The sequence below is a fragment of the Onychostoma macrolepis genome, chromosome 06 (genome assembly GCF_012432095.1).
Source record: "Onychostoma macrolepis isolate SWU-2019 chromosome 06, ASM1243209v1, whole genome shotgun sequence".
In the NCBI taxonomy this organism is placed as follows: Eukaryota; Metazoa; Chordata; class Actinopteri; order Cypriniformes; family Cyprinidae; genus Onychostoma; species Onychostoma macrolepis.
Window position 1 is genome coordinate 13,622,810 of NC_081160.1, and position 15,141 is coordinate 13,637,950.

The following is a 15,141-nucleotide window of genomic DNA, read 5'->3' on the forward strand; positions in this document are numbered from 1 at the left end:
CAGAATTATGGAGAGAGTTTGTTACTTGCTTGTCTTGTCCAAGTTGAGTTTGACAGGCAATCTGTTGTTTTCCTCGCTGGTCTCCGCGTGGTCGAAGGGAACCTCTGGGGCTGCTGATTGGCTGCTGATGTCGTCGTTGCGTGATGTCACTGGGAAAGCCCTCTTGTGAGTGGTTGGCTTCCTGGCAGCCCGCAAGTGGTAATGCTTTGAAGTCCTTGCACGGCTTCAGGCTTTGAAAGTTTCTTTGGTCAGAAGTTTGAAGGTGTGTTGAAGTCTTGGATGATCAACCTGATGTTAAGTCTGTAGGCGCTTCACAGCGCGATCAGTGAGGCGAGACCAAAGTTTTCAAGCAGCAAGCAAGCAAGCCGGGCATTGAGTTTTAAGTGGGACTACTAAGTCTGCCCCTGGAGCGATTGTCCCAATTGGCTTGTTGCTGCCGGGCGAAGCCACGCCCCACACGGTTCTTCTTCATGCATAAATTAACATAATGCTTCATCCATCATGTGAGGAGACCCTCTCTGCAAGTTTAATACTTTTATGAAATATCATAACGTGCGTATGATACCGAATTTCCACACTTCGTCCCTATCATGGTATTGTAAATAAAACAAGCTTGCATACGATACCAAACACTGCTATCTATTCAAAAGAAAGTTATAAGGCAAAGATTAAAATTCACCGATTACATAAAACACACCAAGCATATATATAAGACATCACGCATGTTATTTGTTGATACGCTTGCTCTAATAGCAATGGAAATAAGTGGTTGTCCCTTTTAGAAATCTTTATTTGAAACTTTTCTTTGTCTGAAAAAGGCAAGAGTTGAGCACGCAGGAGAGCAGGAAGCGAGTCATGAGACAGTCATGGGACACGTTGTATGGATCCTGTTGACCTGAGGGGGTCAGTTATTTTAATGGTCCTTTTCCTGTTGGATATACTGATTCCATAGATTGCTTCACGAGACGTCACGAGGCTTCTCTTGAACATGTGTCGTGACACAGAGCTTTTTCAGTCCTTAGTACAAAAAGGCCGTTGTGGTCTTCTTGATCAAATCAGTTTAATCATCCCTTTTCAGTAGATACCGAGAAGCAGCACTAACAGGAACTGGTCCAAACAATGCCCTGAGATTGATTATTAACTATATGTCTTATGACCGCATATGCCTGGTAGGAGACTCCTTAACTCCTTCTAAGGCAGGGGTGCCCAAACTCGGTCCTGGAGGGCCGGTGTCCTGCAGAGTTTAGCTCCAACTTGCCTCAGCACACCTGCCGGGAAGTTTCTAGTATGTCTTGTAAGAGCTTGATTAGCTGGTTCAGGTGTGTCTAATTGGGGTTGGATCTAAACTCTGCCGGACACCGGCCCTCCAGGACCGAGTTTGGGCACCCCTGTTCTAAGGAATGTGCTGTTTTGCAATTATTTTTGTGTGTCCGTTCGACAAGGTCCTACAGCTAATACACACAACCAGTCTAAACAAACAAACAAATAAACATACACTCACGCGTACATACAAAGGGGAGCTAAAGTGGATGAATGAAGCCATTAGAGAAACCAGAGAATGCAGTTATGGAAAGAGTCAGTTAACCACCTGAGTAAAACCATCAGCGCCGTTTATAACGGGGTCTATAGCTTATACTAAACCTCTGTTTTGTTTAGTCAAAATGTATAATGTATGATACTTGCATTGCCTTGGTCGTTGACGAGTGTCCGGATGCAGTCTCAGATGATAGTCTTGATGGTTTTAAGGTTTTGGACTTGCGATCACTGATAAAATCGTCAGAGTAGCGCTAATAACATTAGCGCGATGTATGCTAGTGTGTGTGCAAACTGTTATGTATGTGCGGTCTGTGAGGGAGAGAGGGTGGGAGAGATAGAGTATGTGCTTTCTGTACATAATAATGCGTAATTTTGTGGCAAAAACATGGACATGATCTGTCATTTTTATCCTTTTGTTTACTATATTTATTTGTTTGGCCAGTGTCGTTGTGAGTTTTGGTTGTTTTGCTGTTGTAAGACCTTTGAAATAACAGAAATCATTTGGCGAAGTGATATGGTCATGTAACGCGGTCAAGAGATGCCTGGAACTACGTTCGCAGTGCGTTTCCCTTAAAATAATTGCACACCTTAGAACGTTCGTCAGCCAATCAGATTCAAGCATTCAACGGCCCCGCAATATAAATTTAAATAATAAATGACGTGAAAGTGCAAAAAGTGATCTTTTTCCTCTCCGATGCACGTCTCCTGGCTTGATATTTTTTTTTGTAATCAGCACATCAAGGTTGAAATGCTGAAACCCTGTTGTTTTTTATTTAAAGGCCTTTTTTATTAGGGGTTCAAGCGCTTAGTCCTAGGTTTTTCGCCGGATCGGAACCAAACCAGTGCAGAAAGATTCTCTGGAGAGTGAATAACAATAATTATCCAAAAAAGTTTAACTTTCGACTCACCGTCGTGAAGACGCACCAAAACGTTTGAAAGAGGTACGGACACTTTTAGTAAAATGTCTATAACTCCTGAACAGAATGAGATATCTTTGCCAAACTCAGAACACTTATGTAAGAGCTCAATCTGAGGTCACAGGAAAAAAATTGCGGAGCTTGGCCACTTGGTGGTGACATAAGAGGGGAAAAAACGTAAAAATGGCTATAACTGCATAACCATTTGTCCTATCAACATGAAAATCGGTGTGCACGGTCTTGGCCCAAAGTGCCACAAGTGTCTATAATTTGCGTATCTCAAAAAACATGGCCACCATTGGTGGACAAAGTTTGAGCACCTGTTAGACAAGGTTAACGGAGGCCGATCGTTTTCAGAATTCTACTAATTATAATTAATAATTATACTTTTACTTTGCTAAAAAATTTATAAACTACCCATCATACAACAGAAGGTATGTTGTAGATTGTGTACAACAGGCTTTTCAGCAAAGTTTTCGTAATTTAAAAAATATTTAATGTATAAAAAAATAAATAAATAAAAGAATTTGAAACTAAGTCATGCAACTCAAGTCCACAACCCTGCCAAGTATTTACCACAATATGAGTAATTTAATTAAAAACACTGTAAGAATAGACATCACAAAATTGTAATTCTGCCAGAAATTTGTCTTGTCTCTCAAGATGTTACTAATTGAAATTAAAGCCATACCCTATATTTATCAATTTAAGTGACTGCTGATTAAATGTGAAGAATGTTAAACTTGCATCAGACTGTATGACAACTGGCTATATTCACCTGAAAGTCTTCAGCAAGGAAAAACAATGTACTGAATGTTGACATCTGCGCAACAAATGATTCAATGTTCTAAGATTTCATACCCAAGTCTTTGGAGACCTGCTTTACTGTTGTTCACTGGTTCTCATTATCTTTTACTAGGTGGCAGCAATAAACCCTAACCACCCACTGGCTCAGATGCCCCTGCCTCCCTCCATGAAGAACTGCATTCAGCTGGCTGCCTGTGAGGCCAATGAACTCCTGCCCATGAACCCTGACCTCCCTGCTGACCTTTTCACCTCCTGTCTCACTACACCAATCAAAATTGCCCTACGCTGGTGAGATATGCTGATTACACATGCATTCAGCTGCATTTACTCATATAATGTACATACAACCCAGATTAATAGTGAGCTACTCAAACCAGGTATTTTGATCAGAATAGCCCTTATTCTCTGGCTCGTTTTATTTACGCGCTTTTTTTGACCCGTATGCTCTACAAAGTAGACAGGAGATTAGCTAATGGAGGTTAAGTATTCAGTGTATTCCCTCATTTTATATATATATATATCAATAAGGGATCATGTGCAGTTAGCAGGACATTATTGCAAATTAGACACCATGGAGGGATCTTGTATTACCCTGAAGAGGCATTGACTTGAGGATTTTGAGGTAAGACTGCTTACATAAATAAATAAATGGTATGTTAATGATGTCATGGAATGCTTTTTTATTTTATTTATTTATTTTTGTTATTTTTTAATTTTACTGTGTTTCCTGAGGAACACTTTTAATTTTAGTATTAGTAATTTTAGTCTTTTTTCTAAGGGGCTGTTTTGTGCATTCAGAGTTATTTGTTAAAGAGTTGGATTCTCATGCTAAGCATGGCAAAAGTAAAACGATTTGGAAGTATAATGGAGTATTTCTGTGCCAAAAATCTTCTTTCTGGGTTCCTACAAGTTTCGAAAAGTTTTTTTTTCAATCATGGCTCTTGCTGATGTAAATGAGGGTGGAACTCCTTATATGGGCATTTCTCCCGGAAGAGCGCGCCCATGCACGCATCGACTAGAGCGAGAGCAAGAGCACGCCCATCAACACGCTTCATTCGGCTGCACTGCACGGGACTCACTCGGGAAGAATATCTCTAAAGAAGTGTGTTTTTGGTTGTAAGGGAAAGATAACCTTGTTCAGCTTCCCAAAAGAACCCAGTGTTACGTGAACAGTGGATTCAGTTTGTTTTTCGGGGCAGCAATGGAGTTTCACAAGTGTGTTTGTTGATGAAGGTTTTATAAACAAGGCCCATTTTGATGCTGGATTTGCACATTGTTTGAAAGATGGAGCAGTCCCAGCTATAAAATATCTCATTCGTGATTCGGAACTGCAGATGGTAAGTGAAACGGCACCAAATGTCTGTGTTTTGATCGCAATCGGTGCTCAAGTGCTCGTCACTCTTTAGCTCCACCCACGGCGCGCCTCCAGGAGCTCGGCTTTTTTCGGAGAGAATCGTAAAACTGTATCTTTCTTTTATAAATATTATAAAACTAAAGACACTGAATGATTAGTAAACATTTATGAACATTTAATCAAATAATGAATAGTTTCAACTTTAGATTAGGCACTGCAAAAACATGAACATGTAATTAAGAAGTGATTTGTAAAGATGTTTAAATAGGGTGAATTCAGGTCATTCAGTACACTTTTTGCCATTCAGATGACTGCTCATAAAGATAATGATTAGTAAACATTTTGAAAAGTGAAAGTGACGAAAGTGACGTGACATGTGGCCAAGTATGGTGACCCATACTCTGAATTTTTGCTCTGCATTTAACCCATCCAAAGTGCACACACACACCGTGAACACACACTCGGAGCAGTGTGCAGCCATTTATGCTGCGGCGCCTGGGGAGCAGTTGGGGGTTAGGTGCCTTGCTCAAGGGCACCTCAGTCGTGGTATTGAAGGTGGAGAGAGTGCTGTACATTCAATACCCCCACCTACAATTCCTGCCGGACCGAAGACTCGAACTCGCAACCTTTGGATTACCTTTCTGCACAAAATGCCCCAAATGAAGAAGTGAACGTGTCTGCGCAGCTCTGAATTAACTCTTTTTGTGGACGCGTTCTTCACGCAATAACGTGCAGAAACACGGCAACTAAACTTAAAAAATTCACAGCGTTTTATTATAATAGTGTTCTCATTATAATGTTATGTCATAGTTATTAATATTCTGCATTGTTGTTTGAAGAGATAATCACCATAGTACTACAATGAAGCATTTTACTGCAGCGCAACTCAACCAAATGCATCTTATACAAGATAAATAATATATACACAATATATATAAACCGGCTGAAATGTTTTGAAATCACTTGTACCCTACCTGATAAAAAAAAAAAATCCAGTCTTTCACTCTGCCTGTTTCAGTTTGTGTCTTGCTAAAGATTTAAATCCTTGCCGCCAAGATGCTCCTCTGTCGGTCAGGGATTATGGAAAGTGAAACTTAAATCTATAGGGGTGGTTGGATTTATTCATGCACGTTAAAATATTTATTTTAATCTTTTTTCTTTTCAGATTCTTATTTACAGCATTAACTTAATAGGATGTATATTTTTGGTAGAAAACTGATAGTTCTATGTGAAATCAGACATTGAGCACCCCCATATAGCCAAAATGGCATGATCATAACACCTCTGCAAATATTCGTCTGTGGGCTTGGTAGTCGAATCAGGCTCCTCCTATTGAAGCATCAAATTATCGATTATTCGGGGTCATCCCAAGTAAATGGTAGAAGTCTGCACAACATTTAAAGACCAAATATTTGACCTTTACAGACTTGGAGTTAATGAATACATGAATAGTTTGTAAAGTGCTTAAAATGACTAATTAAGTACATTTTTTTCACATGTAAAAATGTAAAAAAGAGCATTAGGTAATAAATTAACTGAAGTTAAATTGCATTTATTAGCATTCAAAGGTACATTAACAAAAACTTTTAATCATTGTATAATTTCTGTTAAAATCAGTTGATTTTTAAAAACTGAATGAACATGAATTGAAAGTTTAATGACATTTGTAAGCATTTCAATTTACATGAAATGATTCTGTTAATAATTAGGTAATATTTCATAGGTTCATTAGTAAATATTAACAAGGATATTATATGCACGCGCTTTCGCTGAACGTAATCAGCACGCACATGCTGAACGTAAAAAATGCTCATTATGTTGAATACATTGATTACATTCTGGGATACTCTCCAAAATGGCGGAAGATGGTAACTCGGTGAGAAGAACTGCTGAATAAATTGTTATTATTGTTTTCTTTGCACACAAAAAGTATTCTCATAGCTCTGTAAAATTACAGTTGAACCCCTGATGTCACATGGACTATTTTACCGATGTTCTTTCTACAACTCTGTGCGTTGATCGTGGTAATATCTACAACTCTGTGCGTTGATCGTGGTAATATCATTGCTGTCTATGGAGGGTCAGAGAGCTCTCAGATTCCATCAAAAATATCTTAATTTGTGTTCCGAAGATGAACAAAGATCTTATGTGTTTGGAACGACATGAGGGTGAGAGTAATTAATGACAGAATTTTCATTTTTGGGTGAACTATCCCTTTAAGCTATCTTTAATACGTATTGAGTTCAGACATGCAAACCTTGGAGAAAAAAGAAAAGAAAAGTGCTTTTCCCCATTTTTGGATGGTCACCACTGGCATATACTGCTACAAAGATAGCTAAAGTCAACAGATTTTACTAATAGACCTACCAATATAAAAATAACAAAATGATGCTGCCATCTTTCTAAAGTTATTTTGTACTGACCTGTAATTTAGCTCTAAATCTTGTCTCAAAATTGTCATTTTGACCCCCCTCTACAAAATAATGGATTACTCAGTAAATATACATACATGGAATTTAATATTTTGGCTTTCATCACTATACATGTGAAGAGTTCCGATGCAAAAGCCTCTAAAAGCCATCTTGGTCAAAAATAAGATAATGATACTGAGTGAATGCTCTCCACACATACTATATGTCCATCAAGTACTTTCACTTCAAATGCGCTAAATCCCAGCCTCAACCCATTCAGAAGTAACAGTCCTTACAAAGTAACCTATACATAGTAGCCAGAAAGAAATGCTCATTTTAAAATAAAACGTCAGACGTACTTAGAGGCTTTTGCATCTGAACTCTTCATGTATACATACACTATAACTTTCTTCAGAAAAAATACTGACAAAATCAAAAATGTGAGCTGGGGAGGTTTCTGAAATTTGGTTGATTTGACATGGAATGACTCTCATGCCTTTTACCAAGTCTTCTAAAGCCATACAGTAGTGAGATATTTGAGAGGAACAGACCTAATTAATTGTCTTTGAGCTGGTTCTTTTTAGTGAACCGATTGATCCAATTCAAAAATTAGTTCTTATGTTAGCAGCTTACTGGAGCTGACAATTGCCAGTGAATATATACAGTCAATACAAGGAATATATATATATATATATATATATATATATACAGTATACAGGTGCATCTCAATGAATTAGAATGTCGTGAAAAAGTTCATTTTTTCTTGTAAGTTATTTCAAAAAGTTAAACTTTCATATATTTTAGATTCATTGCATGTAAAGTAAAACATTTCAAAAGTTTTTTTTGTTTTAATTTTGATGATTAGAGCTTACAGCTCATGAAAGTCAAAAATCAGTATCTCAAAATATTAGAATATTTACATTTAAGTTTCAATTAATGACCATCGCTACAGTATAAATTCCAGGTATCTTGTTCTTTGAAACCACAATAATGGAGAAGACTGCTGACTTGGCAATGATCCAGAAGACGATCACTGACGCCCTCCACAAAGAGGGTAAGTCACAGAGGGTCATTACTGAAAGGTGTGGCCGTTTACAGAGTGCTGTATCAAAGCATATTAAATGCAAAGTTGACTGGAAGGAAGAATTTGGGTAGGAAAAGGTGCACAAGCAACAGGGATGACCGCAAGCTTGAGAATACTGTCAAGCAAAGCTGATTCAAACACTTGTGAAAGCTTCACAAGGAGTGGACTGAAGCTGGAGTCAGTGCATCAAGAGTCACCACACTCAGACATCTTCAGGAAATGGGCTAATAAGCCACTTCTGAACCAGAGACAACGTCAGAAGCGTCTTACCTGGGCTGTGGAGAAAAAGAACTGACTGTTGCTCAGTGGTCCAAAGTCCTCTTTTCAGATGAAAGTAAATTTTACATTTCATTTGGAAATCAAGGTCCCAGAGTCTGAAGGAAGAGTGGAGAGGCACAGAATCCATGTTGCTTGAAGTCCAGTGTGAAGTTTCCACAGTCAGTGATGATTTGGGCTGCCGTGTCATTTGCTGGTTTTGGTCCACTGTGTTTTCTGAAGTCCACAGTCAACACAGCCATCTACCAGGAAATTTTTAGAGCACTTCATGCTTTCTTCTGCTGACAAGCTTTATGGAGATGATGATTTTATTTTCCAGCAGGACTTGGCACCTGCCCACACTGCCAAAGGTACCAAAAGCTGGTTCAATGACCATGGTGTTGGTGTGCTTGACTTGCCAGCAAACTCACCAGACCTGAACCCCATAGAGAATCTATGGGGTATTGTCAAAAGGAAGATGAGAGACACCAGACCCAACAATGCAGATGAGCTGAAGGCCACTGTCAAAGAAACCTGGGCTTCCATACCACCTCAGCAGTGCCACAAACTGATCACCTCCATGCCACGCCTAATTGAGGCAGTAATTAAAGCAAAAGGAGCCCCTACCAAGTATTGAGAACATATATAGTAAATGAACATACTTTCCAGAAGGCCAACAATTCACTAAAAATGTTTTTTTTATTGGTGTTATGAAGTATTCTAATTTGTTGAGATAGTGAATTGGTGGGTTTTTGTTAAATGTGAGCCAAAATCATCACAATTAAAAGAACCAAAGACTTAAACTACTTCAATCTGTGTGCATTGAATTTATTTAATACACAAGTTTCACAATTTGAGTTGATTTACTCAAATAAATGAACTTTTCTACGACATTCTAATTTATTGAGATGCACCTGTATAGAATTTTTTTTTTTTTGCAGTGGCAAGTAAAGATGCCTTATCAACCAGCCACTGTGGTGGGAGAACTCAGATTGACTTTTGACGTTATATGCTCTTGTTTAGAATGCTGTTGTTTACTCTTGTTTAAAGGGGTCATCGGATGCCCATTTTCCACAAGTTGATATGATTCTTTAGGGTCTTAATGAAAAACTTTAAAATTTCTCAATGGTAGTGTAAAACAACACCCTTTTTACCCTGTCAAAAACAGTTATTTTCAGAACAAGCCGTTTTCTTGCATGCCGCTTTAAATGCAAATGAGCTCTGCTCACCCTGCCTCTTTCTTCCGAGCCGCTATCTGAGAGATGGTAAACTTTAGCCGCATTCGTCATTTAACTTGCTAATTAGTACGTTACTTAAAAAGGCGATTTGCCTTTATACTCACTTCTTCGGTAGGTGAAGCTGGATCATGGATGATTCGCGCAAACATAGGCGCATTTAGGTAGATCGGGGGGCGCATTCCCTTCACAAACAAACATTATCCACTGCGTCTTCAGCGGCTTAGATGTCGGGAGTAAATGACGACTGCTAGGTTCATTATTATATCCAAAAATAAAACACTTCATTCGCTTAGGAGTCATTCTTGTCTACATCTGCTCCGGCGTCGAAACAATGGCGGACTGATGACAGCTCACTCAGGGCGGGTCTAAGGTAAGACACCAGTCCAGTCTGTTCTGAAACGCTACTGTCAATCAACTATCGTGGTTGATTTTAGTAGATTTAAAAAAAAAACACTGGGTGGATTTTTATCATTATAGGGTGGTTGTGTACACACACTGCCAACACACATTTATGTTCAAACAACATGCAAAAGTGCATTTCGCATCCGATTTCGAAACCCTTTAAGCAACCGGCTTGATTCAGTCTTCAGAAATGGACAAGGCATATGTGTTTGGAGATGGGGAGCCTCACTCTGGCAGACTATGGCACCTCTTCTTCCTGTTTCAGATAGATCCCAGCACCCTTTCCATCCAACTGTTCCCCATCTGAGTGTGTTGTCTGGTTCCCTCTTCACAAAAGTGTGTAGACACGTTGTCCCAGAGATGTTTCAAGCATTCTGGTGCTGAAAGAGGGAAATACTTTGGAAAGGTTTGGAAAGTTAAAATGAAATAACGAGATGAGCACAAGGAATAGAACAGCATTGAATAGATGATTGGTCAGCACTCATTGCCTCTTCTACGATGTTTGATTCAAATGGTACCTATTATGCAAAATTCACTTTTGCATGTTGTTTGAGCATAAATGTGTGTTGGAAGTGTGTGTACACAGCCACACTGTTAGGGTTGGCTACCGTTCACATTTGAACCGGTAGTGTAACGGTATCCAACGGTACCTTTTTTCAGTACTTTACTCTCTGTGTAATAACAAAAACATTTATTTCAGTGAAAAAATAAGTCCAAAACTCTCAATTTCAACATTTTGAACAATAGGGCCCTACAATTTTTTTTTTTTTTTTTCTTCAAGAAATTCTTGTTTTATTTTTTCTGATAATCAAATAAAGGCATGAAACCCTTTTATTTTTTGGCAAACAAACAGAGGTTTACTGTTAAAATTAATACATGGTAGAAAAATCGTGTGAATATTCCTTTAAAAAAAGTTTTAATAATAATTGTATTTTTTTCTATAATTAAGTCGTTAATGTGATTGTAATAATTATTTTTATCATTTAATTGTTTTATTTAAATTTGTCAGTAAATGGAATATATAAAGACGTTCATTACACTGTACAAAAGTAATACAAGAGTAATATATTTCTGTTACATGATAAACCGCACTTTTATTTTGACAGGTTGCCGTGAAGTTTCTGTGTGTATACAGTATGATATGATGCTAGTTTTCTCAAATGAAACCGTAAAATTCTCATGAAGTGACTCTCACAGCCTGTAAGTTCATGTGTTCATGTAGTGCAGAGTCCGAAAATCACCGCGAGTTCACGTGTGCTTCAGTATTTGTGTAGTAAACAAAACCATTTCTCCGCCATTCATACATACCGAGACTAATGGAACATGCAGGATTCATATTTAAAACGTGTTTTTGCATTTTAATATTCACATACACTAGTTCATATCGCAAATCGAATTAAGTGACAGAGCTTCTTTTCTTCATCCCAAAATTGACGAATTCCGTGGCATTCCGTGCTATAGAGTAAATTCCATTTTTATGAATGGACTCCGCCATCCTGTCCGTGTCTTTGCGGAAACCATATGCCCCTAGAAATGTAAGCACACTTCAGAACATTTTGGTTTGCACTGTTGTGTTTTAAAGAGTTGCCCAAATGCGTTCTCAGCTACCAAAATGTGGTACCGAATGATTTAATGTGAATCGATACTCTGTAGTACCAACGCAATTCAGTCAGTACCCTTAAAAGTACCGAGTTCGGTACCCAACCCTACACTCTGTAATGATAGAAATCCACCTGCTCCTTATTTTTTAATCCTCATAAATTATAAACAGTGTCTCAGATCAAGCCGTTCGCAGAATCCGTAAAATGTGACTTCGCATTTTACAAGCTCCACCCATGATTGTTGACAGACTCTGCCGTATTAGCAGAAACCCTGCCCTGAGTGCGCCGCACATAATCCACCATGTTTATATTTACGCTAGAGCATTTAAAAGCAGCATTCAAGTAAGAAATGTCGTCTTATAAGAGCTACAGAAATTATTCATTCAAGAGCAGTGATTGATTTTCTGTTTTGTTTTTTTTTATTATTGTTTGGGTCATATTAATAGATGTTTTGTTTTGGCAGAGTATCCTCAGGTACAAGCTGTAAAGTACGGTGGCCGAGAAGTGCAAAACAAATCACAATTCAGAAAACACAACAATTCCGAAAACTAAATAACAAGTCAGAAAACACAACGACAATGAAATCAGATATACAGCTCTCTGCTTTTTATCAAATAATATTACATTTACATTTAGTCATTTTGCAGACGCTTTTATCCAAAGCGACTTGCAATTGGGGAATACATAAAGCGATTCATCTTGAAGAGGCAATCAGACAGACGAAGTGCTTGTAACACCAAGTCTCAGGCATTGTTTAAATAAGTACAAGCTAGCTAGTGTCGAAAGAGATGAGTTTTCAGCTGTTGCTTGAAGATTGACAGGGATCCAGCACTCCGGATAGGGGTGGGAAGATCATTCCACCAGCCAGGAATGGTGAACGAGAATGTTCTGGAGAGTGATTTTGAGCCTCTTTGTGATGGTAACATGAGACGTCGCTCACTAGCAGATCTCAGACTTCTGGAGGGGATGTAGATTCTTAATAGTGAGTGCAAGTAGGCGGGTGCTGAGCCTGTGGTTGTTCTATAAGCAAGCATCAGTGTCTTGAACTTGATGCGAGCTGCGACTGGTAGCCAATGCAATGAAATAAAGAGAGGTGTAACATGGGCTCTTTTGGGTTCGTTGAAGACCAGTCATGCCGCCGCATTCTGAATCATTTGTAGAGGTTTGACTGTGGAAGTCCAGCTAAAAGAGATTTGCATGAGCCCAGCCTAGAAATGACAAGGGCCTGGACAAGAAGTTGTGCAGCATTCTCCATCAGAAAGGGCCTGATCTTTCTGATGTTGTGTAGTGCAAACCTGCAAGATCGAGCAGTCTTTGCAATGTGGTCTTTGAAGGTCAGCTGGTCATCAAAGATTACACCAAGATTTCTGACCGAAGTTGATGGGGTAATTGTTGATGAACCTAACTGGATCATGAAGTCATGCTGTAGAGTCGGAGCGGCGGGAAAGACAAGAAGCTCAGTCTTTGCCAGGTTGAGCTGAAGGTGATGTTCTTTCATCCATGCCGAGATGTCTGCCAGGCAACCTGAGATCCGTGCAGCTACCGTTGGATCATCTGGTTGAAAAGAGAGATAGAGCTGTGTGTCATCAGCATAGCAGTGGTAGGAGAATCCATTTGCCTGTATGATGGGACCCAGTGATGTAGTGTATGTGGAGAAGAGGAGGGGTCCAAGAAACGATCCCTGAGGAACCCCAGTGACCAGTGGATGTGCTTTGGATACCTCCCCTCCCCAGGCCACACTGAAAGACCTACCAGTGAGATAGGATTCAAACCAGCGAAGTGGAATTCCAGCGATGCCTAGTGATGAGAGGGTGGACAGTAGTATCTGATGATTGACAGTGTCAAACGCGGCAGATAGATCCAGCAGAATAAGGACTGATGATTTGGAATGGGCTTTTGCAATTCGCAGGGCTTCAGTGACCGAGAGAAGCGCAGTCTCAGTTGAATTGGCCACTCCTGAAACCTGACTGTTTAGCGTCCAGTTTGTTGTTCTGTGAAAGAAACAATGAGACCTGGTTGAATACAACTCGTTCAAGTGTTTTCGCTATGAATGGAAGGAGAGAGACAGGTCTGTAGTTTTCTATAAGAGAAGTGTTTAATGTAGGTTTTTTGAGCAGTGGGATTACCCGAGCCTGCTTGAACGCAGTGGGGAAGATGCCTGTGAGGAGGGATGTGTTGATGATTTGTGTGAGTGCCGGTAAGAGTGTGAGAGAGATTGCTTGCAGAAGGTGTGAGGGGATTGGGTCAAAAGGACATGTTGTAGGATGATTGGAGAGGAGAAGTTTGGATACTTCAGACTCAATCAGGGGACAGAAGGAGAAGATGGGAGTTTTAGCAGTGGATGTGGTTGGTTGGGGGTCCTGTGTGCGTGGAGGTGAGAACTGATCACTGATCGATCTAGTTTTGTCTGTGAAAAAAGTTGCAAAGTCATCAGCTGTAATAGAAGTGGTGGGAGGTGGTGGAGGGGGACAGAGAAGAGAATTAAATGTTCTGAAGAGATTACGCATGTCTGGAGCGCTGTTGATCTTGTTGTGGAAATGTGAGGATTTGGCAGTGTGGACATCAGCAGAGAAAGATGAGAGCAAAGACTGATACCTACTCGGGTCCGACGGATCGTTTGATTTGTGCCATTTTCTCTCTGCCGCTCTGAATTTAGTCCGACATCAGATAACTAGGGGTTAGAAGGGGCAGCACGTGCTGACCTAGAGGAGAGAGGACAAATGTCGTCTAGACAAGAGGTTAAGGTAGAGCATAAAGTGTCAGTAGCTGCATTTACATCCAGAGATGAGAAATGGGTAGGTGAGGGAAGAGAGGAGGATACTACAGAGGAAAGATGGGAGGGAGAAAGGGAGCGTAGGTTACGTCTAAAAGTAACCGGTAGGGGGGTTGGTGACACACGGGTAGCAAAATGTAATGTAAATGTAATGAAGAACTGGTCAGAGATATGTAGCGGTTTTACCAGAATGTTATCTGCAGTACAATTGCGTGTGTAAATTAAATCAATTTGGTGCGTGTCGTTCTGTCTCTATAGTGCAAAAGGGGGTGGGGAACAGCAGATCATTTAAATTCACATGCACGAAAACAGCCTGTTTCTGCTTCCACTCAAAATAGGCATTTTCAGATTGATATAATAAATGATCAGTGTGGTGCTTTGAGCTGAAGTTTCACAGACACATTCTGGGGACACCTGAGACTTACATTACATCTTGTAAAAAGGGTCATAATAGGTAAAGTAAACATGAAACAGCAGTCACAAACCATTTTTCTTTAGGTTTGCAGTGTGGCTGCTCTCAGATCCAATACAGTTGGCACAATTTAACAAAAGTATCTTTATGAACTCTGCATTATGATATATGTATAAAATTATGAATAAAATACAGGTGCTGGTCATATAATTAGAATATCATCAAAAAGTTGATTTATTTCACTAATTCCATTCAAAAAGTAAAACTTGTATATTATATTCATTCATTACACACAGACCGATATATTTCAAATGTTTATTTCTTTTAATTTTGATGATTATAACTGACAAC

At 39.4% G+C, this 15,141-nt stretch overlaps 1 protein-coding gene across 6 annotated transcripts in view; it reads left to right on the plus strand.

Annotated features, from left to right (window-relative positions):
- rptor (regulatory associated protein of MTOR, complex 1) overlaps window positions 1-15,141 on the plus strand; it is a 288,710-nt gene that overhangs the window by 166,341 nt on the left and 107,228 nt on the right. For all 6 annotated transcript variants that reach the window (XM_058779698.1, XM_058779699.1, XM_058779695.1 and 3 more), the window contains one exon: window positions 3,373-3,548. In XM_058779698.1, coding sequence (XP_058635681.1) covers window positions 3,373-3,548 — 176 coding nt within the window. The remainder of the gene's footprint in view (window positions 1-3,372; window positions 3,549-15,141) is intronic.